The 26,100-nt window shown below is 38.4% G+C and overlaps 2 protein-coding genes across 2 annotated transcripts in view; one reads left to right on the top strand and one right to left on the bottom strand.

Annotated features, from left to right (window-relative positions):
* ART3 (ADP-ribosyltransferase 3 (inactive)) overlaps positions 1–26,100 on the top strand; it is a 159,585-nt gene that overhangs the window by 55,740 nt on the left and 77,745 nt on the right. The window lies entirely within an intron of this gene.
* CXCL11 (C-X-C motif chemokine ligand 11) lies at positions 22,916–24,489 on the bottom strand. Its single transcript, XM_066280966.1, has 4 exons — positions 24,378–24,489; positions 23,684–23,810; positions 23,515–23,587; positions 22,916–23,289 (listed from the first exon to the last, which is right to left on the bottom strand). Exons 1-4 carry the CDS (start codon positions 24,436–24,438, stop codon positions 23,248–23,250), a joined length of 303 nt encoding a protein of 100 aa, XP_066137063.1. The 5' UTR covers positions 24,439–24,489; the 3' UTR covers positions 22,916–23,247.

Raw genomic sequence — 26,100 nt, 5'->3', positions numbered from 1 at the left:
ATCAGTAATATTGGGGTTGGCCCTGGCCATTTGGCTCAGTGGATAGAGCATTGGCCCAGTGTGTGGACATCCGGGTTTGGTCCCCAGTCAGGGCATACATGAGACACGACCATCTGCTTCTTTTTCTCTCCCTCTCCTCCTTCTCTTTCTCTTCTCCTCTCACAGCAAGTGGCTTGATTGGTTCGAGGGCGCTGAGGATAACTCAGTTGATTCGAGCTTGGGCCCCAGACCTGGGTTTGCCAGGTGGATCCTGGTTGGGGTGCATGCAAAAGTCTGTCTCACTCTCTCTCCTCCTCTCACTTAATATACCGGTATGTATGTATGTATGTGTGTGTATATATATGCACACATGAACTTTAAAGTGTGAATTGTACTTAGACAAGTGGACAGGAAGGGAAAGCATATGCAATTAGAGAAATACCACAAAAACAGTATAGAGGGACGCCAGCAAACAAGTCAGGCAGGTTGGTAGAGTCTTGGATGGATGGTAATACCTTATTAGGATTTTATAGGATCTGCTCCTCAGTTTTGCAGTTCCAGAAAAACTCCCATTTTTTTCTAATCCATAGTAAACATGTTCTCAGAGTTAATTCTCCTAACTAACCAAAGTACAAGAGACAAAGATACTTTTTTTTTTTTTTTGTATTTTTCTGAAGTGAGACGTGGGGAGGCAGAGAGACAGACTCCCGCATGAGCCCGACTGGGATCCACCCAGCATGCCCACCAGGGGGCGATGCTCTGCCTATCTGGGGCATTGCTCCATTGCAACCGGAGCCATTCTAGTGCCTGAGGTGGAGGCCATGGAGCCATCCTCAGCGCCTGGGCCAACTTTGCTCCAATGGAGCCTTGGCTGCGGGAGAAGAAGAGAGAGACAGAGAGGAAGGAGAGAGGGAAGGGTGGAGAAACAGATAGGCGCTTCTCCTGTGTGCCCTGACTGGGAATCAAACCCGGGACTTCCACACGCTGGTCCGACACTCTACCACTGAGCCAATCGGCCAAGGCCAAATATACAAATTTTAAAAGATAATTTAGTTATTTATACTGAGGACCTTTCAGTGAGTGGGATGGTTGGGTCTGATATCCAAGTCACCCTTTCTCAGTATCAGAATACCTGGGAAGTTGGAGTAATAATTGGAATGTTTTCTGGTGAGTACACAATCAAAACAAAGGACCCTTCTTTTGTTTTGAATGAGGCTCTGCTGAAGGAGAAACTTTATAAGTGTGATCAATGTGGAGAAGAATTCAGAAAAAAAAATCCAGCTTTTAGAGACAATAGCAAGCTAACTATTATATGTTACATTCATAGCCCACTGTACACAAATCATTTGAATAAAAGTCTAAATTATAACTCTTTTCAAATTTATATTTCTCTAAATTTTTGCAAGACTTTTGATATATTCACTTTCTTAGCATTCACTGATCCGAGTCTAGTTTGGAAGAAAACAGGAGTTAAGGAAGTATCCCATCTTTAGTTTCACTTTCCAATGCTGTTGCTTAATCTTTAAATCTTTAATTATGGCATCAGGCCAAAGGAAAGAGTCTGCCCTGACAGACTTGTTATGACCCAGAAAAAAAATACTTTCCGGGAAACGAATGTGCTTAGAAGAAATTCCTAAAAAGCCAGAGGACTAGTTCAGTGATTTTATAGCCTGGGAATCCCCTCAGCTACAGGGAGCAGTACTCCTTAGAAAGTATGAAAGAGGAGGGCAGAGAGTTTTCCCTTTCATAGTTTTCTTTTTTATTATTATTAATTTTAATGGGGTGACATTGATAGATCAGGGTACATATGTTCAGAGAAAACAGCTCTAGGTTATTTTGACATTTGATTATGCTGCATTCCCATCACCCAAAGTCCCATTGTCTTTCGTCACCTTCTAACTGGTTCTGTTTATGCCCCTCCCCTGCCCCAACCCCCTCCCTCTCCTCCCCTCCACCCCATAACCCCCACACTCTTGTCCATGTCTCGGAGTCTTATTTTTATGTCCCACCTATGTATGGAATCATATAGTTCTTAGTTTTTTCTGATTTACTTATTTCGCTCAGTATAATGTTGTCAAGGTTCATCCATGTTGTTGTAAATGATCCGATGTCATCATTTCTTATGGCTGAGTAGTATTCCATAGTATATATGTACCAAAACTTTGACTGAGCTCCTACAGGATTTCCTTTGCTCACAGTGCCTAGTAAAAATCCCGATTACATACTTTGAATTAACCCTTCACAGCCAGCCTGAGCAAAGGCCAAAGTAGTTGGTGGACCCTTCCCATCATCATTCTTTTTATTTTTTTATTTTTTATTCATTTTTAGAGAGGAGAGAGAGAGAAGAGAGAGAGAGAGAGAGAGAGAAGGGGGGAGGAGCTGGAAGCATCAACTCCCATATGTGCCTTGACCAGGCAAGCCCAGGGTTTCGAACCGGCGACCTCAGTATTTCCAGGTCGACGCTTTATCCACTGCGCTACCACAGGTTAGGCCCCATCATCATTCTTGAGAGAACTGAGAGTAGCTTCTGATTGGATGCATTTTAGATCATGCAGTGCTTTGTTTTTCTCACACTTGATGGGATGATGAGATGGGCTGGGAATCTAGAGATACAGGATATAGTTTTGTCTCCCACTTGCTTTTGTGATGTTGGACAAATTCTTTGGCCTGTTTATACTTAATTTTTCTTATCTTCAAATGTGCAATATGGCCTTGGCTGGCTAGCTCAGTTGGTTAGAGCATCATCCCGACACATCACAGTTATAGGTTCAATCCCTCAGTCAGGACACATTCAAGAATCAACAAATGAGTACATAAATAAGTGGAACTACAATTCAGTGTTTTTCTCTCTCTCTTTCTTCCCCTCCCACCCCCCCACCTTCCTCTCTCTTTCTCTCCCTCTCTCCAATCAATCAATGCAAAAAAATTTTAAAGAATTTTTAAAAAGTCCATTGTGATAACTAACCCATCCACCTTTCAGGTAGCTCTATAAAGATGCCAGGAGATTAAAAATGTATTTTAACAAGTCTAAATGAATTTTTCACTGGCTAACATTTCACAGATACAGCCAGCTTTCAGGCCAAGTTTCAGCTTATCTGCCAGGTGCAACAAATAATATTTTCTCTCTAGACAATAATGCAGTTATTTGTGTGGTAAGATGTATGTGTTAGTTTACAGCAGTCACTAGCTATGGCATGACTCTCCTGGTAGAACTGAGGGTTTAATCATGCAGTATTTACGTTTTTAAAGAACATATTTAATTAAAAATTATTTTTCAATTACAGTGGAATCTAAAGAACAAAATAAACAAAATAGGAACAGAATCATAGAGACAGGAAACAGACTGATGGTTGCCTGGGGGGAGGAGTGTTGGGGGATTGGATGAAAAAGCTTAAGGGAAGAAGTACAAATTGGTAGTTGCAAAATAGTCATAGGGATGTAAAGTACAGCATAGGAAATATAGTCAATAATATTGTAATATGTATGGTGCCAAGTGGGTACTTGAAATATTTGTGGATGTAGGAATATGCTCTGAAAAATATGCAGAGTTAGGACAACAATTAGAGACAGAGAGGCACCCTAGGCCGAAAGCCCTGAGCAGACAAGAGTCCAGGGACCTCTCTGACCTGTACTGGAAACAGTGTGTGCTGGAAATAGCAACACAACAGGGTAAGATTCAGTAACACAAATGTTTAGGCTGTTAGAACAGAGATCGGGAGTCAGCGTGTTCCTTGTCCTTTACTTCACCCTCTGAAAACTTCTACTGTCTGCTTCCTTGAGTGATTTCTACTGGATAATAAATATCTGAGTAAGGCTGGGGACGGAGCTTCAGTCCTTCAGTCTTCAGCCTGGGGCTGTTGCTTCCCCTTGGCCCCTCAGAGCACGTCAACTGGTCTCCGAGTAGTTAGTTCATTGTTGCTGCGACCAGTAGGACCACTTTGTAAAGTAAATGATTGTCTAGCTACTATACTATATACTTGAAACTAATATAAAATGATATTGAATTCTCTTAGGAAAGGACTTATTTGGATAACCTGGCTCACCTACAATAAATAGAAGTAAGTGCACTGTGACTTTACAAAACAAGACAAGGCTGTGCATTTTTTACTTCTTTTTATTGTATTGTAGGTCCTAGCCTGAAAAATAAAACAAAAAAGAAAATTAAAGCCATAGGAATTGGAAAGGAAGAAATAAAATTTTTCAGAAAAGTTTGCATAGAAAACCCAAAAGAATTTACCAAGTGTTTTGTTTTTCTTTTCTTTTTTCAGAGACAGAAAGAGAGTCAGAGAGAAGGATAGATAGGGACAGACAGACAGAAATGGAGATGAGAAGCATCAATCATCAGTTTTTCGTTGTGACACCTTAGTTGTTCATTGATTGCTTTCTCATATGTGCCTTGACTGTGGGGCCACAGCAGACCAAGTAACCCCTTGCTCAAGCCAGCAACCTTGGGTCCAAGCTGGTGAGCTTTTTTGCTCAAACCAGATGAGCCCGCGCTCAAGCTAGTGACCTCGGTGTCTCGAGCCTGCGTCCTCCGCATCCCAGTCTAAAGCTCCATCCACTGTGCCACTGCCTGCTCAGGCGAATTTACCAAGTTTTAGAAATAATTGAATTTATCCAAGATGGATAGAAGTTCAGTGTATTACACTTTCTACATCCGTAGCAAATAGAGATTATCTTTTAAATATAAGTTATCTTTATAGTAGCGACCATAAATACTTAAAAACATAATGTAGGCCCTGGCCGGTTTGCTCAGTGGTAGAGCGTCAGCCTGGCATGCGAGAGTCCTGGGTTCAATTCCCGGCCAGGGCACACAGGAGAAGCACCCATCTGCTTCTCCACCCCTCCCCCTCTCCTTCCTCTCTCTCTCTTCCCCTCCCACAGCCAAGGCTTCATTGGAGCAAAGTTTGCCCAGGCAATGAGGATGGTTCTGTGGCCTCTGCCTCAGGCGCTAGAGTGGCTGTGTTTGTGGCAGAGCGACGCCCCAAGATGGGCAGAGCATCGCCCCCTGGTGGGCATGCCGGGTGGATCCCAGTCGGGTGTGTGCAGGAGTCTGTCTGGCTGCCTCCCCATTTCCAACTTCAGAAAAAAGCAAACAAACAAACAAACAAACAAAAAACATAAAATAAGAGTTAAAGTAACAGAGGGCAAGCAAGATTTGTTTGCAGAAAATGTAGATGCCTCTTTTAAAAATAATGTCAAGTAAAAGAATATTGAGATTAAATACAGAATGATTACCCTTTTGATAAAGCTCAGCAAAGCTAAATATTTTGTTTATATATTTAACTATTTTGAAAAAGCAAGGGAGTGATGGTTGCACAACAACATGAACATATTTAATGCCACTGAACTATACACTTAAAAATGGTTAAGATAATAAAATGTTAAGTTATGTGTATTTTGCAAAAGCAAGGGAATAATAAATATAGAATTCAGGATAATGATTATCTTCGAGTTGGAGGAGCAGGGCAATGGGATAGGGAAGGAACACAGCTATGTTTTTTGTTGTTGTTTTTTGACAGAGATAGGGAGAGAATGACAAATAGGGACAGACAGGAAGGGAGAAAGATGAGAAGCATCAATTCTTCATTGCAACACATTAGTTGTTCATTGATTGCTTTCTCATATGTGCCCTGACTCAGGGGCTACTACAGAGTGAGTGACCTCTTGCTCAAACCAGCAACCTTGGGCTCAGGTGAGCGACCTTGGGCTTCAAGCCAGCAATCATGGGGTCGTGTCTATGATCCCACGCCCAAGCCAGTGACCCCGCACTCACGTCTTATTAGCCCATGCTCAAGCCGGTGATCTCAGGGTCTCAAACCTGGGTCCTCTGCATCCTAGTCTGATGTTCCATCCACTGCGCCACCACCCAGTCAGGCAGAACACAGCTATATTTTAAGTTATTGTTAATGTCCTAGTTCTTGATTTTTGGGTGGTGAGTTCATGGGTCTTCATTATATGTGTATAAATTTATGTATGCATGGATCAGAGATGACAGTGTATGTATCATCAACTAAAATGATGATTAATCCAAATCTGTCCACTAATTTTTAGGTCCACTAAAAATTACTTTACCATAAAATTCTCATTACAGAGAAATAGTATAACTAAGTTTTAGCTTCCTCGTTTCTCCTTTGGAGAGATGCCAAAAAAATGTAGCATAATTATGTCACTACTTTTCTGAGTCATCTTTTAAATTTAATTTTATTGAATTTTTTATTTTAATAAGAAACATGGGAAATTTCCAAGAATCTCTATTAAATTATAACATTATTTTGGCTTAACAGAGTGATTGATAAGTTTAAATTAGCCTGTTCTTGGCCCTAGCTGGTTGACTAAGTGTGGAAGTCTCAGGTTTGATTCCTGGTCAGGGCACACAGGAGAAGCAACCATCAGCTTCTCCACCCTTCACTCCCCCCTTCCCCTCTCACAGCCATGGCTAGAAATGGTTTGAGCAAGTTGGCCCTGGGCACTGAGGATGGCTCCATGGCCTCACCTCAGCTGCTAAAACAGCTCAGTTGTCGAGCAGTGGAGCAGCGGCTCCACTTGAGCAGAGCTTCCACTGGTCCAGATCCTGGCAGTTGGAGCACGTGTGGGAGTCTGTCTCCCTGCCTCCCTGCCTCTCACTTGATTAAAAAAATAATCAGCCTGCTCTTCAGAGAGGGTCACTGAGTTGTTAACCCAGAGATCAAAGAACTGTAAGTGGAGAGATAGAAAGATTATGGTTAGTAAATTAAGTTGAATAGATGAGATGGTAGGAGATAGAAACAAAAGATAGGCAGAGAAGTAGGTGGGAATTGGTTTCCATTCTTTCCCACCTCCCACTGTGTTTCTCTCTTTATTTTATTTCATTCTTTCTTTCTTTAACTCCCTTGTCTTTTTTTTTTCTCTGTCTCTTTTCTTCATGTCTCTAGTAGGGTAGGACAACTATGGATTAAGATATATTGACACATGCAGCCCCAATGTTCATTGCAGCATTGTTCACAGTGGCCAAGACATGGAAACAACCAAAAAGCCATTCAATAGATGACTGGATAAAGAAGATGTGGTACATATACACTATGGAATACTACTCAGCCATAAGAAATGATGACATCGGATCATTTACAACAACGTGATGGACCTTGATAACATTATACTGAGTGAAATAAGTAAATCAGAAAAAACTAAGAACTATATGATTCCATATATAGGTGGGACATAAAAAGAGACTTAGACACGACAAGAGTGTGGTGGTTACAGGGGGGAGGGGGAGGGGGGAGGGGAAGGGCACAAAGAAAACCAGATAGAAGGTGACGGAAGACAATTTGACTTTGGGTGATGGATATGCAACATAATCAAATGTCAAAATAACCTGGAGATGTTTTCTCTGAACATATGTACCCCGATTTATCAATGTCACCCCATTAAAATTAATAAAAAAATAGGAGGTTTCAAGTTATGAATGGTTCTTAATACAAAGATTTTGGACAATTGCTACCTTCCATATTAACTATCTGCATAAACTGCTTAGTATTAGAATTTATTTTATTGAAAATAATACATTAAATAAATACTATATGCTTTTTTGTGCTAGGCTGTGCTTTTTAAAAAAGATTTATCACATTTAATCTTAATCACTCTATAAGGTGTACCTGTTTTGTTTTTTTTTAATAAGCTAAATTGGGATTCCATAGTAAAATTCAAATTCAGGTCATCTAATTTCAGAGCCTCTTAATCACTCTACTATACTATCTGAGTTGCTTTTGTTATCAGTCTTCATTGACAAAATCTATGGCACCAATCAACAAATCAAGGCACCTGGTCATCTTAAATTTATATCATGAGTTGCCCCTCAGTAAGAATCAGAATCTCTTGCTGAATTTGCCTGACCAGGATCAAGAGTAGTGTGCATCACATGGAGACCTGGAAGGAAACAGAGTATATGTTCAGCTGGGATTTTGAAAAGATTTTAATGACAGTTCTACTTACAGAAGTGCAGACAAGTTTAAAGGAACCAACAAGGGATGTTGACGGTGTCCAGTGGGAAGCTATTATGATTTCTTAGAAAAGAGGCAGATAAGGAAAAATGTTACTGGAACCTAATGATAAGCCCATTACATATCAAATAATATTTTTATGAATAATAACTATTTTACATACCAAAAAATGAGTTACTGAAAAGAGTGGCAGGCTTAATAGAAGGTAGCTGGACTCTCACTACTGCATTTAATATGCTGCAATATTACATGTCATGTAAGCTCTAGGAAACTTATGAGAGAATGGGAATAAAAAAGACCACTAACATGTTAATAGTATTACAAAATTAATTTTGACTTTATGGACTTCCTGAAAGTGTTTCAGGGGCCCTAAGAAGGGAGAGGAAGGAGTGTCACACTTTGGAAACTCGTGTTTTATAATATACTATGGTATAGTATAATCTGTATGCATTCAACCCTTTCATACTTGTTCCACATTGAATATAAAACTACTACCACAGAGTACATGTATGATATTCAATAGTTATATTTATTAGAACCCTTAATGCAAAATAAACAAAAACCAGAACAGTAATGACGAAAGAAATTAATGAAAAAATATAAATAATTTCTCTGGTTGGTTAGAGTGTTGTTCCGATAACACCAAGTTTGCAGGTTTGATTTCTGGTCAGGGCACATACTAGAAGCAACCAATGATTGCATCAATAAGTGAAACAACAAATCAGTGTTTCTCTCTCCTTCACTCCTCCCTCTTCCTTCCTCTCTTGATAAAATCAATAAATCAAAAAATATATATTGATTCACAAGGCTATCACTACTATAAATTAGAAAACCATAAGTATTTGAAGCACATACAAGTTCTGTGAGCATTATTCAATACAACACACGCCAACTATACAAATATGAAGATAACTTACTATATAACTAGAAGACCACTTCATGCAGAATCTGGTGTAAACCCTTTGGTTTCTGGTGCTTTAGGCACCAAAAATTCTATTTTACTAGCAAGTGTTGAGAACCTCCCAGGGTATTATCCCAGAGGTGCTACAGGAGTACAATTAAGTAGATCATGGTGTCAGGATGAAAAGGCTATTATTGTGAGATAACCATTGGCTGATGACCATGGAAGTTCAGAAACCATTAAAGAAATCCCATGATTGCTGAAAGAAGTCTTGGAGTCTCCTAGGAGAGGAAGACATAGCTGCCAAGAAGAATGCTGTGTTTTAGTGGAGGTAGTTAGGTGGAGTGATCCATTCTGAAGTGTATATGCGTGGGGAGCCTCAGGAAAGGATTATGACAGGTAACTCAAATAGAGTCTTGAAAGATGAGTAGGTATTGGACAAGTAGATAAAGGATAAGGGCATTTCAGATAGAAAACAGCATGGAAATGGCAAATAATTTAATATGACCAGAATAGAGAGTTCAAGAAGATGACATTTAGCAGCAGCATTTAGAGAGACAGGTTGAGCAATATGGACTTTTTATTCTGAAGGCAATGAAAAGGTATTACAGATTTTAAAAGGAGAGTAATATCTGATTTGCATTTTAGAATGTGTCAGAGAAAACCACAGCTCTTCAATAGCTAAAGCAATAAAACAGATTTTGTTCAGGAACCACTGCAAAAGAAGTAAAGAGTAAAGAACCACTGCAAAAGAAGTAAAGAGAAAATAACCACTGTAAGAGAAGTAAAGAGTAAAGAACCACTGCAAAAGAAGTAAAGAGATCTCAGTATAGAAGTAGGCGCAATTCTGAATACAGCATGGAATAGTAGAGATTTGTACCTAAGGAGTGTGTGTGTGTGTGTGTGTGTGGGGTGTTAGTGGTTAGAAAATAATTAATGGAGAGGGAAATTTTTGCTAAATGATGTGACAGAATTCTTGCTGAAGGCAGACCAAAGTAAATCAGATTTCACTGGGGGATGGTGGGAGATGAGGAATTTGACCAAATGTGGAGAATGATCAGATAGCAGGTGTGGGGGATTCTTGCTGAAACTGAATTCTGCAAAGATGAACAGAGGAGCCCAAAGGTCAAGGCCTTGTTGAGAAGAGGGTTCAGGGATGCAAGCTTATAGCTTGGTCAAGGAGAGTCTTTGTCAAAGCTTCCTTTGGAGCACTGTTGGAGGGTGGAAGACTGAGAGACAAGGAAGCTAAGGAAGCTCTTACAGTAGTCTGAATAAGAGCCAACTGAGGAGAGACCTGAAGATGGCAGCGGAGTAGGCAGACGCACAGACTCCCAGCTCACACTATCGAACTGGATTATAAACTAATTTATAAACAATCAGCGTGAAAAACCAAATCTGGACTACAAGAACAGCTTTCAAAAACCAAGGAGCAAAGAAGAAGCCACAACAAACCTGGTAGGGAGCGCCTGAATCTCCCCTGCTTACAGGAACAGAGGGGAGGGGTGAGGCTGGGCTCTCACTCCAAAGAAAAGAGCAATAAATATTGCTCACAGCCACTTGCCTGGCGACCAGGGAATGAGGTGTGTTGAAAGGGCCCGCTTGTCTTCCAGAAAGAAAGGAGAGAGAGAGAAATGGATGGTGAGGGGGAGAGGAACATAGGTGATGACATAAAAAGCTGACTCATTCAGTGCTGGAGGTGGCCATAAAGCAAAATACAAAGGTACTTCCAGGTCACAGAGATACAGACATCTCTCCAGCTCCAATCAGCCCAACAAGACACAGCTGAAAACAAGAAGTGGGGAGGAGGGGCAGTAACTCAGGTCTCAATGGAGATCTGAGATACACCTCCCCCTACTGAAGCTGAGAAAGCAACCTACCCCCAGAGAGATTAACTGGCAAAAGAGGACTTCAGAGCCTCATGTCACACCCACTGCATTCCTGGATACAGTTTCAAATAAGCCCCCTGCTGAGATCAGCAAATAAGACAATCACCTGTTAAGAAAACAAACAAATCAAGACTTCAAAGTGGCCCAAATCCTAAAGTGGATTACAAATAATAGCTGATGCCAACCCAAGAAGACCTAGAAACAACACAAGTAAAAACTGGAGGCAGACAACACCAAGCCTAGACTCAACCAGCTCTACAAAGAAAACACCTAGACACCCAGACACAATGAGAAGACAAAGAAGTGCAATCCAAATGAAACCACAAGAGAGACCTTCAGGATATGAACTGAGTGATATGGAAATAATCAAACTTCCGGATGCGGAGTTTAAAATAATGATTGTAAGGATGCTTAGGGATCTTAGAACAACAATGGATGGTCATCATGAACACCTAAATAAAGAAATAGCAAGTATAAAAAAGGATATTGAAATATTAAAAAAGAATCAGTGGGAGATGACAAATACAATATCAGAAATGAAGACCACAAAAGAAGGAATTAAAAACAGGGTAGGTAGAGCTGAGGATCGAATCAGCAAGTTGGAGGACAACTGTAATGAAGGCATGAAAGCAGAGAAGAAGAAAGAAAAGAGACTCAAAAAGTCTGAGGAAACTCTTAGAGAGCTCTTTGACAGCATTAAGAAAAATAACATCTGCATCATAGGGGTTCCTGAAGAAGAAGAGAAAGAACAAGGGATAGAGGCTTTATTCAATCATATCATAGCTGAAAACTTCCCTAAATTAATGCAGGAGAAACTCTCACAAATTCAAGAAGCACAGAGAACTCCACTAAAAAGAAACCCAAAGAAACCTACACCAAGACACATCATAATTAAAATACCAAAGCTAAGTGACAAAGAGAAAATATTAAAAGCTGTGAGATAAAAAAAGGCTATCACCTACAAAGGAGCCCCCATAAGGATGACATCAGACTTCTCAACAGAAACACTTGAAGCCAGAAGGGAATGACAAGAAATATTAAAAGTAATGCAGAACAAGAACCTACAACCAAGACTACTTTATCCAGCAAGGCTATCATTTAAAATTGAAGAAGAAATAAAAAGTTTCCCAGACAAAAAAAAACTCAAGGAATTCATTACAACCAAACCAGTGCTGCAGGAAATGTTAAGGGGCATGGTGTAAACAGATCAAAGTGGGAAAAGAATATAGCAAAAGAGGAATACAGCTTTAAAGAATAAAATGGCAACAAACAACTACATATCAATAACAACCTTAAATGTAAATGGATTAAATGATCCAATCAAAAGACATAGGGTAGCTGCATGGATAAGAAAAAAAGACCTGTACATATGCTGTCTACAAGAGACACACCTTAAAACAAAAGATGCACATAGGTTGAAGGTAAAAGGATGGCAAAAAACATTTCATGCAAATGGAAATGAAAAAAAAGCTGGGGTAGCAATACTTATAACAGACAAAATGGACTTTAAAACAAAGAATATAGTAAGAGATAAAGAAGGCCACTACATAATAATAAAGGGAGCAATCCAACAGGAAGATATAACTATTATAAATATCTACCTACTTAATATAGGAGCACCTAAATATATAAAGCAGACTTTGATGGATATAAAGAGTGAGATCAACAGCAACACTATAATAGTAGGGGATTTTAATACCCCACTAACATCATTAGATAGATCCTCAAGAAAGAAAATTAACAAAGAAACAGCAGACTTAAAGGACACACTAGATCAACTCGATTTAATAGATATCTACAGAACCTTTCATCCTAAAGCAGCAGAATATACATTCTTTTCAAGTGTTCATGGTACATTCTCTAGGATAGACCACATGTTAGGGCACAAAAGTGCTCTCAACAAATTTAAGAAGATTGAAATCATATCAAACACTTTCTCTGATCACAATGGCATGAAACTAGAAATCAACCACAACAGAAAAGCTCAAAAATTCTCAAAGACATGGAAACTAAATAGCAGGTTGTTAAATAACGAATGGATTAAGAATGAGATCAAAGAAGAAATAAAATTCCTAGAAACGAATGATAATGAGCATACAACAACTCAAAATTTATGGGACACAGCAAAAGCAGTACTGAGAGGGAAGTTCATAGCACTACAGGCACACTTTAAGAAGCTAGGAAAAGCTCAAATAAACAACTTAACCCTGCATTTAAAAGAACTAGAAAAAGAACAGCAAGTAAAGCCCAAATGTAGTAGAAGGAAGGAAATAATAAAGATCAGAGTAGAAATAAATGACATAGGGACAAAAGAAACAATACAGAGGATCAATGAAAGTAGGAGCTGGTTTTTTGAAAAGGTAAACAAGATTGATGAACCTTTAACTAGACTCACCAAGAAAAAGAGAGAGGGGACTCAAATAAATAAAATTAGAAATGAGAGTGGAGAAATAACAACTGACACAACAGAAATACAAAGGATTGTAAGAAAATACTATGAAGAACTGTATGCCAAAAAACTAGACAACCTAGATAAAATGGACAAATTCCTTGAAACATACAATCTTCCAAAAATCAATCTGGGAGAATCAGAAAACCTAAACAGACCAATTACACCAAATGAGATCGAAACAGTTATCAAAAAACTCCCAACAAAGAAAAGTCCTGGGCCAGATGGCTTCACAAGTGAATTCTACCAAATATTCAAAGAAGAACTAACTCCTGTCCTTCTCAAGCTATTTCAAAAAAATTCAAGAGGAAGGAAGACTTCCAAGCTCCTTTTATGAGGCGAGCGTAATTCTGATTCCAAAATCAGGCAAAGACAACACAAAGAAAGAAAATTATAAGCCAATATCCCTGATGAATATAGATGCTAAAATCCTCAACAAAATATTAGCAAACCGGATCCAACAATATATGGAAAAAATCATACACCATGATCAAGTGGGATTTATTCTGGGGAGGCAAGGCTGGTACAATATTTGCAAATCTATCAATGTTATTCATCACATAAACAAAAGAAATAAAAACCACATGATAATTTTAATAGATGCAGAAAAAGCATTTGATAAAATCCAGCACCCAAAAACTCTCAGCAAAGTGGGAATACAGGGAACATACCTCAACATGATAAAAGCCATTTATGACAAACCCACAACCAACATCATACTCAATGGGCAAAAATTAAAAGCAATCCCTTTAAGATCAGGAACAAGGCAGGGGTGCCCTCTTTCACCACTCTTATTCAACATAGCCCTGGAAGTCCTAGCCACAGCAATCAGACAAGAAGAAGAAATAAAAGGCATTCAAGTTGGAAAAGAAGAAATAAAGCTATCATTATTTGCAGATGATATGATATTGTATATAGAAAATCCTAAAGTCTCAGTCAAAAAACTACTGGACCTGATAAATGAATTCAGCAAGGTGGCAGGATATAAAATTAATACTCAGAAATTAGAGGCATTTTTATACACCAACAATGAACAGTCAGAAAGAGAAATTAAGGAAACAATCCCCTTCACCATTGCAACCAAAAAAATAAAGTACCTAGGAGTACATTTAACCAAGGAGACTGAAGACTTGTACTCGGAAAATTGCAAAGCATTGATAAAAGAAATCAAGGAAGATACAAACAAATGGAAGCATGTACCATGCTCATGGTTAGGAAGAATAAACATCATTAAAATGTCTATATTACCCAAAGCAATTTATAAATTTAATGCAATACCAATTAAAATACCAATGACATACATACTTTAAAGATATAGATTACATATTCCAAAAATTTATATGGAACCAAAAAAGAACACGAATCGCCTCAGCAACCTTAAAAAAGAAGAATAAAGGGGGAGTTATCACACTTCTTAATATCAAGCTATACTACAAGGCCATTGTACTCAAAACAGCCTGGTACTGGTATAAGAACAGGCACATAGATCAATGGAACAGAACGGAGAACCCAGAAATAAACCCACAGCTCTGTGGACAACTGATATTTGACAAAGGAGGTAAGGAAATACAATGGTGTAAAGACAGCCTCTTCAACAAATTGTGTTGGGAAAATTGGACAGCAACCTGCAAAAAAATGAAACTAGACCACCAACTTACACCATTCACAAAAATAAACTCAAAATGGATAAAAAACTTAAATGCAAGGCGTGAAACCATAAGCATCTTAGAAGAAAACATAGGAAGTAAGCTCTCCAACATCTCTCGCAGTGATATATTTGCTGATTTATCTCCACGGGCAAGGGAAATAAAAGACAGGATAAACAAATGGGACTATATCAAACTAAAAAGCTTTTGCACAGCCAAAGACAATAAGAGCAGAATAAAAAGACAAACTACACAATGGGAGAACATATTTGACAGTACGTCTGATAAGGGGTTAATAACCAAAATTTATAAAGAACTTGTAAATCTCAACACCAGAAAGACAAACAATCCAATCAAAAAATGGGCAAAAGAAATGAATAGACACTTCTCCAAAGAGGATATACAGATGGCCAATAGACATATGAAAAAATGCTCAACATCACTAATCATTAGAGAAATGCAAATTAAAACCACAATGAGATATCACCTCACACTGGTCAGAATGGCACTCATCAACAAAACAACACAGAATAAGTGCTGGCAAGGATGTGGAGAAAAGGGAATCCTCCTGCACTGCTGGTGGGAATGCAGACTGGTGCAGCCTCTGTGGAAAACAGTATGGAGATTCCTCAAAAAATTAAAAATCGAACTGCCTTTTGACCCAGCCATCCCACTTTTAGAAATATACCCCAAGGACACCATAGAAGGGTTCCAGAGGGAGAAATGCACCCCCATGTTTATAGCAGCATTGTTCACAATAGCGAAGATCTGGAAACAGCCCAAGTGTCCGTCAGAGGACGAGTGGATTAAAAAGCTTTGGTACATATATACTATGGAATACTACTCAGCCATAAGAAATGATGACATCGGATCATTTACAATAACATGGATGGACCCTGATAACATTATACGGAGTGAAATAAGTAAATCAGAAAAAACTAAGAGCTATATGAACCCATGCATAGATGGGACATAAAAATGAGACTCAGAGACATGGACAAGAATGTGATGGTAACAGGGAGTGAGGTGGAGGGGTGGGGAGGGGGCGAGGAAGGAGAGGGAGGGGGTGGGGGGAAGGGTAGGGGCACAAAGAAAACCAGATAGAAGGTGATGGAGGATGATTTGACTTTGGGTGAGGGGTATGCAGCATAATCAAAGGTCAAAATAATCTGGAGATGGTTTCTCGGAACATATGTACCCTGATTTATCAATGTCACTGCATTAAAATTACTAAAAATAAGATTAAAAAAAAAGCCAACTGAGACCTGATCTAAAGCTTTAACCATAGAGATAGTAGAGAAAGGGATGAATTGGAAAAAATTTATGTGATATGGATTGTATGAATATAAATGGCAAGAGGTTTCTAGTCCTTGCTTTACTTTCTATTTTTTTTAATGGGCTGAATGGAATATATATTTTTGTGCCTGTATAGAGATATTATTGTGTTGGTATACATATTAAAAGCAATTTGTTATTTTTAGTATTATTTTTAATGGGGATGGGGGAGGGAGAGAGGAAGGGAGAGAGGAAAAGCATCAACTGTTAGTTGTAGCACTTTTTTTTAGTTGTTCATTAATTGCTTCTCATATGTGCCTTGACTGGGGGTCTTCGGCTGAGCCAGGGATCCCTTGCTCAAACCAGCAACCTTGGGTTCAAGCCTGGGACTTTGGGCTTCAAGCCAGTGATCTTTGGGCTCAAATCAGTGATCTTTGGGCTCAAGCCAGCGACCATGGAATCATGTCGATGATTCCACACTCAAACCAATGACCTTGCACTCAAGCTGGAGAGTCTATGCTCAAACCAGATAAGCCCACACTCAAGCTGGTGACCTAGACGTTTCAAACCTGGGTCCCCAGAATCCCAGGTTGACACTCTCTCCGCTGTGCTACCACCAATCGAGCTTAAGGGCAATTTAGATTATTTTCAGAATATTTTTTTTCTTTTTTTTTTGTGAGAGAAGGGGAGACAGACAGACTCCTGCATGTGCCCTGACTGGAATTTACCCAGCAAATCAGTCCCTCTGATTAAATCATGAAGAGTATTAGTATGGCTTTCAAACATCTCACTAACTATATTAATTTCCTTTTTAACAAATACAGAGCAGGCCTGATACTTCAGACCTTTGGCATACAATGGTGTCTAGCTGAGATTTAGGAAATTGTATTTCCTTTTATTGTTGCATTTTATTTCTATAGCAAGTGATGCTGATTTCACATGTACAATAATGAAAGTTTGCTTTTCATGTAAATATATGTAAAATAAAAATGGTAACACAGAATTTGCAAAATATAATAAAGATTGATCAGAAATGTTGTAAAAACTTGTAAAGATGATATGAAAATGACTTGAAGTTTGGAAACTAGAGATCTGAGCTATGGCAGCAAAGCTCTTCTCAGTCTTTCCCATTTCCAATCAACCTTCTGTGCCGTTCCCAGAATAATTTAGAGTAACTGAGATGGGGTCATTCTTTTATTCATGAACATTTAAATCCCATTTTATAGAGCTAAATTCAAGGTAATGGCCTTGGCCAGTTGGCTCAGTGGTAGAGCGTCGGCCTGGCGTGCAGAAGTCCGGGGTTCGATTCCCAGCCAGGGCACACAGGAGAAGCGCCCATCTGCTTCTCCACCCCTCCCCCTCTCCTTCCTCTCTGTCTCTCTCTTCCCCTCCTGCAGCCAAGGCTCCATTGGAGCAGAGATGGCCTGGGTTCTGGGGATGGCTCCTTGGCCTCTGCCCCAGGCGCTAGAGTGGCTCTGGTCGCAACAGAGCGATGCCCCGGAGGGGCAGAGCATCGCCCCCTGGTGGGCGTGCCGGGTGGATCCTGGTCAGGCGCATGTGGGAGTCTGTCTGACTGTCTCTCCCCGTTTACAGCTTCAGAAAAAAATAAATAAATAAATAAATTCAAGGTTATTTAGCTAGACATTAAATGTCCTTCATCCTTTACTCCAACCAAATCAATCTAATTATTATTTTAACCCACCTTATACCTTCCTACCTCTGTGCATTCTCATGCCAGTGCTATCTATGTAAGTTCCTTTCCCCTTAGTTTAGTCATTCCATTCTCAAATATTTATTGAGGTTCTGATATATCCTAGGCATTGTACGAAGGGCTAGGACTACAGTGGCTTTCTTATTGAACTTGCACTTATGAAAGAACAAATATTAACTGCAGGAATGATTTTTTAGTGACAATTGCAATTAATAGTGTGATGGAAAAGTAGAGAGTCTTATGAAAACAAATAGGACACCTAATCTAGCTGAGATTTAAGAGGTGGTAAAGGACAACCATTGCCAAAAATGTTAATTAAGCTGTGAGCTAAGTGACTAGTAGGCAGTGCTCACTTCGGCAGTATGTGTACTAAGTGACAAGTTGGCATTATCTTAGTGAAGAAATGGAGAGGGAGTAGTATGTTCAATGGTACTTAGGTAAAAAGGATCATGGCTTAAGTACTCTGTTAATTCTTTTATCTGTTTATTTTTCCCTGAATAAATCTAAGCATATGGTGTCTTCTCAATAATCAGGTACTGGTCTGTACTACATTACTTTAAAAAATTTATCATGTAGCCCTAGCTCAATGAATTTATTTTTCAAGATACTCTAAAAAAAATCTCTGTCAGTCAAATATTAGATCCAAGTCTTAAAACTATCTTGGGAATTTATATGGAAGTCCTATTTCTATATAGAGATTTATGTAGATTTGATAACTAATATTATATATTTTTGTGTATACTGTGTCTATATTTAATATATTTACACTATATATTATAAATTTATACTATTTATTCATTTTTTATTCAGTGAGAGGAAGGGAGGCAGAGACAGACTCCCACATGCGCTGCAACAGGGATCCACCTAGCAAACCCACCAGGGGGCGATGTTCTGCCCATCTGGGGTGTTGCTCCATTGTTCTGCAACAGAGCTCTTCTTAGTGCCTGCGGCAGAGGCCATGGAACCCTCCTCAGCACCCGAAGCCAATTCACTCCAATCAAGCCATGACTACAGGAGGGGAAGGGGAGGGGGGGAGAGAAAATTGAGAGGGGGGAGGGGTGGAGAAGCAGACAATTGCTTCTCCTGTGTGCCCTGACCAGGAATCAAACCTGGTACATCCACATACCAGGCTGACGGTCTACCACAAACCAACCGGCCAGGGTCATACTATTAATTATATATCTGTATATTTTATATTGTGGTATAAATATATGCTACAAGTTATATAGATTTATATACAAATTCCCTGGATAACATTTTGGCTTCTCATTATTGCTTGTAGGCACCCATCAAAAAGCCAGTCAGTAACAGGGCCTGTTAGGTTCCTGGCATCCTCCTCTGCTATTTACGTTTCTATCAATTCTCTGATCTGCTTTATGATTGGCTATCTGATATCAATGGGAAGGATACACAAAAGATACATTAAAATTGTTATTTTTTTCAAATAAGCAGAAATATCTTTTTTTGGTAATTTTGTAACAAATATTTTTATTTTTCAAATGTATAGTTTTCTATAGAAAGAGTGCTGTGTCAGCTAAGGTTTTTGGTTACATGCAGAGAAATGAACTCTAGTTAGATTCAGCAGAAAAATCATTTAATTGGTAGTTGAACAATCCAAAGGAAGACTGAATGTGTTAGGACTTACACTGCTACCACTGCCAGTTTAGTAACTTTTCTCACTGATCATATATTTGAAATGTTAACTGGAGTTCAAAGTCTAGGGTAGGAGTGGCCTGGCTGAGACCTTGTTCTGGCTGCCAGAAAGGATCTCCTTCCTTTCACTTCTCTTTTTCAGACTCCCACCAAGACTCAGATAATATGGGATTTGCCTCAAGTAATAAGAAGGTTTGGATTTAGGAAGATCCCTTTAAAAAAGAGACAATTTTCCTTCACAACTTCCCATTAAACTATATTTCTAAACAATAAGTTGTATGCTCCTTGAAAGTACAAGGTGAAATTGTTAAAGTTATATCAGATTTTTGGAAGATATATAATTATTTGTTTTACAAAGTGTGAACAAAGGAGCCGCATATTAAAGCTGACAGGCTCAGGGCAGGCCTGCATGACAGCCTTCACAAACTTAGAGAATGAGAGAAACCACATAGGATGGTCTGAAATTCAAATTTCCTAACTAAAAGCAAGTCATGATGGGTAGTCATGTCTTGAGCCTGTATCTTCCTTGACAAAGGTCAGCCTTTATATTAACTGAGCCTGTCTGTTGTCCTTTTGCATCTACAATACCATACCCTTGAAATGTCAGATAATCTCTGCCATGAACTAGTGTGGCTAGTAATTCTAGGTCCTGAGTGGGGACGGTGCAGAATTAAGAAAATAAACTTAAAGAGAAAAAGGATGGGCTCAGGAGGACTCTTTGCAATGCAAAAAGATAGCTTGCAAAAAGCCAGCCTCTAAAAGGCAGTTTCATTTTTAATTTTTTGAGGAATCTCCATACTGTTTTTCACAGGGGCTGCACCAGTCTGCATTCCCACCACCAGCCATCCCACTTTTAGGAATATATCCCAGAACACCATATCACTGATTGAAAAGAAGAAATGCACCCCCATGTTTATGGCGGCATTGTTCACAATAGCGAAGATCTGGAAACAGCCCAAGTGTCCGTCAGTGGATGAGTGGAATACTATGGGGCCACGAAAAAGAAGGAAATCTTACCTTTTGCAACAACATGGATGGACCTGGAAACTATTATGTTAAGTGAAATAAGCCAGGCAGAGAAAGAAAAATATCATATGACCTCACTCATTTGAGGAATCCAAGGAACAGTGTGAACTGAGGAATGAAATTAAACCTGAAGGGAAGGGGGTGAGGGAGCTGTTGGGAGGGGGCAAGAGAGATGTTGAGAGGAATACAGGGGAGAGGGGATACATTCGAGGATACACTAGAATCTATGTAAACACAATAATTTAAATAAATTTTTAAAAAGCTAGCCTCCACTCCCCTACCTGCTTTATTTATAGGGCAAAGTGAGGTCATTAGCAAGTCAAAGATATTAAAAAAAGTCACATTTCCAAGGCAACCCAAGAATTCTCCCAGTGCAGAAAACTCCTACCATACATAACATCTTAACTTCACAAAACAAAGGATAAAAATTAAACAGCCTCCAGTCTCTCTGAGGGACACGGAGGAGAGGACGAGGAAAAACAATCCAGCACCACAGCTAACATGGAGGTGTGGGGAAGAACAGCCCTTAGCAACGACATTAACTAAGCAAGTGAGGTGGGGGTTTGGGCAGATTGTCGGCTTACTGCCAGTTCCCCACACCTCTGTTCCCCAAAAATCTAAACCACAAAGACCCTGTCGGCTGTGGTCCCCAACAAATCTCCTTTTCCAGATCCCTCAGGGTACAATCTCCTACCAGAGCACGGAGCCCTTCACTTTAGTCTTGTTCAAATACTATCTCTGTGTGCTGTAAATGTTTTTTTTTTGTGTGTGTGTGTGCTCTGTAAATGTTCATTGTTAACTATCCTATACTCACCAGTGTAAATGAAATATGTCTCTTGATTTTACTTTTTTTAAATAAATTTTTTTATTGATTTTAGAGAGAGAGAGAGAGGAAGGGAGACAGAGAAACATCCATTTGTTGTTTCACTCATTTATACACTCATTGGTTGATTCCTGTATGTACCCTGACCAAGGGTCAAACCTACAACCTTGGTGTATCAAGACGGTGTTCTAACCAAACTAATTACCTGGCCAGGGTCTCCATTTTACTCTTTATCCAATCTCAGAGATTTCCCCACTTTCCTTTCTCCCACCTCCCTAACCTACCACAGTGGATTTCACATAACCCTTCTTACATCTTCCTTTTTGATTGTATGTATAAAATAAGCTGCAAAACTGCCATTTTCTGGAGCATTTTCTCAATGCATTGAGATTTTGCTTCCCAAAAGTTATCAGTTGACTCAAATAAACTTCTTTATAGGTATAGACCAGTGGTTCTCAACCTTTCTAATGCTGTGACCCTGCAATACAGTTCCTCATGTTGCGGTGACCCCAAAACAAAAAATAATTTTGGTGGTTACTTCACAACTGTAATTTTGCTACAGTTATGATTCAGAATGTAAATACCTGATATGCATTATGTATTTTCCGATGGCTTTAGGCGACCCCGCTGGGGTCGTGACCCACAGGTTGAGAACCGCTGGTATAGACATTTCTTACATCTACAAAGATTGTGGTACTTTATTTATTTATGTATTTATTATTCAGTGAGAGAAGAGTAGGCAGATACTCCTGCATGTGCCCTAACTGGGATCCACCCGGCAAGCCCACTAGGGGGTGTTGCTCTGCCCAGCTGGGGCATTGCTCCATTGCTCAGCAACTGAGCTCTTGTTAGTGCCTGAGGTGGAAGCCAGAGTCATCCTCAATGCCCGGGGCCAACTTACTCCAATTGAGCCATGGCTGTAGGAGGAGGAGGAGGAGGAGGAGGAGAGAGAGAGAGAGAGAGAGAGAGAGAGAGAGAGAGAGAGAGAGAAGTAAGAAGGTGAGGGGTGATGAAGCAGATGGATGCTTCTCCTGTGTGCCCTGATCAGGAATCAAACCCGGGACATCCACATGTAGGGCTGATGATCTACCACTGAGCCAACCAACCAAAGCGGTACCTTATTAGAGAACAATAATTTTTATTCTTTTTAAAGTAAAACTATCTTAGATATTCCTAAATTGTATAGTATAGGCATGACTTAAAAAAATAAGATTATGTATTTTCCTAAGAAAAAGAAACAGAGAAAGTAAAGGTGATTTCCAGATATGCACATATATTTATATTTAAAATATGTCCAAAATACTGCTATAATTTATAAGAATAGATAAAACCAAAATGCACAGTAAATACACATATCCTAATTGCTTCACAACATCTCAATGAGAAACAAAGTTATTAAAATAAAATTAAGACCAGAGCTGCTAATTCAGTTATGAAGTATTTGCATTCTTACTAGTTTCCTTTAGGCTATCATTTTTTTTCATAGTATATTTCATGAATTACAGCCTTTTTATAAAAGATGACATGTAAGAACCTTTTTCCTACACATACATGTGTACTATATGATTTTTGGGAAAAGAACTGGATTTGCATTAAAAATTATTTGGGTAATGTTTATTATATACATGAATGCTTTTGACTCATAAGATCTTGACTTCAGTAATAATATTTTTATTATAAATGCAGATTATAATATGGAATATAGATCAAGTATAGACAGATAACATAAAGAGAAATGTTCTTAAATCACAGCAGAATAGTTCTAAGCATCAAATCTTCTAGAAGATTACCTAACCTACAGATGTATGAATGTACATGGCAATAGGTAATGGACAGTCATTTCCCCATTACAGAGTTCTTATCATTTCATTGTTATGGTTAAACTTGTTCTGAGTTTTCAAATCTTTTTTTCCAGGACTTCAGGTGTTTCGTTGTTTTAAAAAATTCATCCTTTCAACATTCTGTAATAAGAAAATAAGAGTTTTATATAAACTTGGACTGTTCTTGTTTCTAAGTGATTAAGAGTTGACATGTAAAAATATATAAAAAGGAAGAAAAACTAATTATAACCAAAGACCCCTTATGAAAACACTTCACACAGGATCATAGAATCTTTCTGCAGTTGTCTATTTTTCAAAAGCTCTGTCTTAGATACATTATAAAATGGAAGTAGTCTGGTAACCTACCTTTATTATATAATTTCCTTGTTTCGATCTGGGATTTAGACATCTTTGCCCTTTATGCGCTTTCAAGGTGATACTGTTAAGGGAAAATTAAATTATGGATGGAAAAGTATAAGCAAAGAAACGCCCAAATGCCTCCACCATAGTCATCTTTAGAAGGTTCATTACTTACATCACTTCTGTTTTGTCACAGTTGATACTTGGGTAAATTACAGAGATTTTCTCAATATTTGCCATTCTCACTCCCTTTACTCCAGAGCCTATGCAAAGACAGCGTCCCCCTTTAAACATTGGGAAACCTAAGACAGACCAGAGCATCAGTTTGTGAATCTGATTGCAACAGATGACTGGTTTATAATCCTGGTGAAGAAGGCCAAATTCTCGTTAAGGATAAAGATGCTATTTGTCAAATGGCACTTGACACTACTACTGGGAAAGGAGCTAAAGTTGTTAGTGATTTTTCTCTTTAAATTTGTAAGCAAACCACTAAAGGATAGAAGAAGGCATGAAAGAGGTTTATTGGAGATCAAACTTATTTGCCTCTTGCTTTTATGCTCAAGAATATTTCCAGGAAGCTAGTAACATTATCTCGGAAAAGAATTTTTAACAGACATTTAAAACTATTGCTAAAGGCTCTTGCCAGATTTTATGCCAAATAAAAAATTCCAGGGAGTTTATCATCTCTAGTTTCAGTACTTATCTCTAGTGCCTCAAACTTTTCTAACATTCTGTCAAAGCTGTAGTAACTTCTAATGTGTGAGGTTAAATAAAAAATTAGAGCATATTTTAGGATAAAAGTGGGAGAAAAGACATTTGAAGAATTAGAAAAGAAATTTATACTCTAAGAAATAAAAAGTACCATATACCTTGAGCAATTGTAGCACAGACTATCACAGCCAAGACTATAGCCATGCCCTTCACACTCATGTTTGTTGCTGCTGCTTCAGCTTTGATACTCTTCTTGGAGAAAGTAGAAATGCTGAGCATGGAAGTGAATTCTTAGTTGGCATATATAGGGCATTTTATTCACCCGTAGTCTTCTAATGGCAACAGGAATTTCCCTTCTTGAGTCATGCTCCTTTCTTGTATCCATGAGTTTCTCTTTTGTTCTTCTCTAAATATTACTGTCCCTTCCTATTAAAGGGTCAAAGTAACACTAACATGAAAGCACTGTTTACTGTAAAGAATAAAGAGCTATATATCCAGATGGGAACCAGCCTTCCTGGATAAGGCAGTATTTCTTAGAAATGTATTTGATTATTGGCAGTGGAATTCTAATTGCCATTCATTCTTTCATTGAGGAAGATTGTCATCCTATTATTATTTCTTTCATCCTCCATCCTTCACATAACTATACAAAAGAACATTTTAAAAAAATCATTTTATCATTTAACTGTTGCTTTTAAGCCCAAATTCTTATTTATACAAGTCCTACATTCTTTGACATTAACTTTTATTTAACCTATGTATATTTTGCCAACTATAATTGCATGTCTAAAGAAGTCTTCTTATATACTTCTGAATTTGTATTAATTTCTTTTTGAATATTTAACAGCTCTTACTTTATATATATTTTAGCACTGTTATTTAGCACATTAAGTTCTATGAGTTGTGGATTTTTAAAAAATGATCCTCTTTTTTCATGTAATGTTTTTTATGTCTTGGTTTCTACTTGGATGTAACCCCTGTTTTCTTTTTATCTTTACCCTTTTCTGTTAAGCTTTCTAAATCTATTTGTTTTAAATATATTACTTGTAGATACTTAAAAAAATCATACCCAAGGGATTTTTAAATGGGTAAATGTAGTATTTATTGTATAAGTGATAATTTGTAAGATTTTAAAATGCTCTCTTGCCATTTCTTTTCTGTCTTTATATATTTTATTGTTTTTTTTCTAACATTAACTATATTTTCTTTAACGTTTTTTCTTATGTGATTTGAAAGGAATAGTTTTACTTTTTGGTAGTAACCTTTAAAAAATTTATGTATAAACTAAGACTTGATTCATGTTCTATGTCATATTGTTTTAAATAGGCATAATTCAAATTTTCATCAAACATGAATAACCTCTTTTCCTTTTGCCTTCATGTGTGAATTACTGTTTAGCTGGGTAGAAAACTTGTGGGTCGCAACTTTCTCCTTCAGAACTCTGTGTATGCTGTTTTATTGTCTTCCATTTCTACAATTGTAGTACATAATATTGTAAAAACATCAGAAACTAGTTTATCCCTCCTTCGGATACATGCATATATTTTTCATACATTTCCATGTGTCAGGGTATATTTCCTTTTTTTTTTTTTTTTAAAGTGAGAGATAGAAAGGGAGAGAGATGAGAAGTGTCAATTCTTTGTTATGGGACCTTAGTTGTTCATATGTGCCTTGACCGGGGTTCTCCAGCTGAGCCAGTGACCCAATGCTCAACTCAGCAACTTTGGGCTCAAGCCATCAACCCCATGCTCAAGCTGGTGAGCCCGCACTCAAGCCAGATGAGCCTGTGCTCAAGCTGGCAACCTTGAGGTTTTGAATCTGGGTCCTAAGCATCCCAGGCTGACGACATTCTATCCACTGCACTACCACCTGGTCAGGTGT

This window comes from Saccopteryx bilineata, chromosome 5 (assembly GCF_036850765.1).
Source record: "Saccopteryx bilineata isolate mSacBil1 chromosome 5, mSacBil1_pri_phased_curated, whole genome shotgun sequence".
Lineage (NCBI taxonomy): Eukaryota > Metazoa > Chordata > Mammalia > Chiroptera > Emballonuridae > Saccopteryx > Saccopteryx bilineata.
The sequence above is the reverse complement of the archived record's forward strand: the minus strand, read 5'-3'. Positions and strand labels throughout refer to the sequence as shown.

Coding starts and splice junctions, on each gene's coding strand:
- CXCL11 (XM_066280966.1), bottom strand. CDS start 24,438: ATGAGTGTGAAGGGCATGGCTATAGTCTTGGCTGTGATAGTCTGTGCT. Junction 23,811..24,377: donor CTGTGCTACAATTGCTCAAG/GTATATGGTACT, acceptor GGTCTGTCTTAG/GTTTCCCAATGTTTAAAGGG. Junction 23,290..23,514: donor AAGGAAATTATATAATAAAG/GTAGGTTACCAG, acceptor TTCTTATTACAG/AATGTTGAAAGGATGAATTT.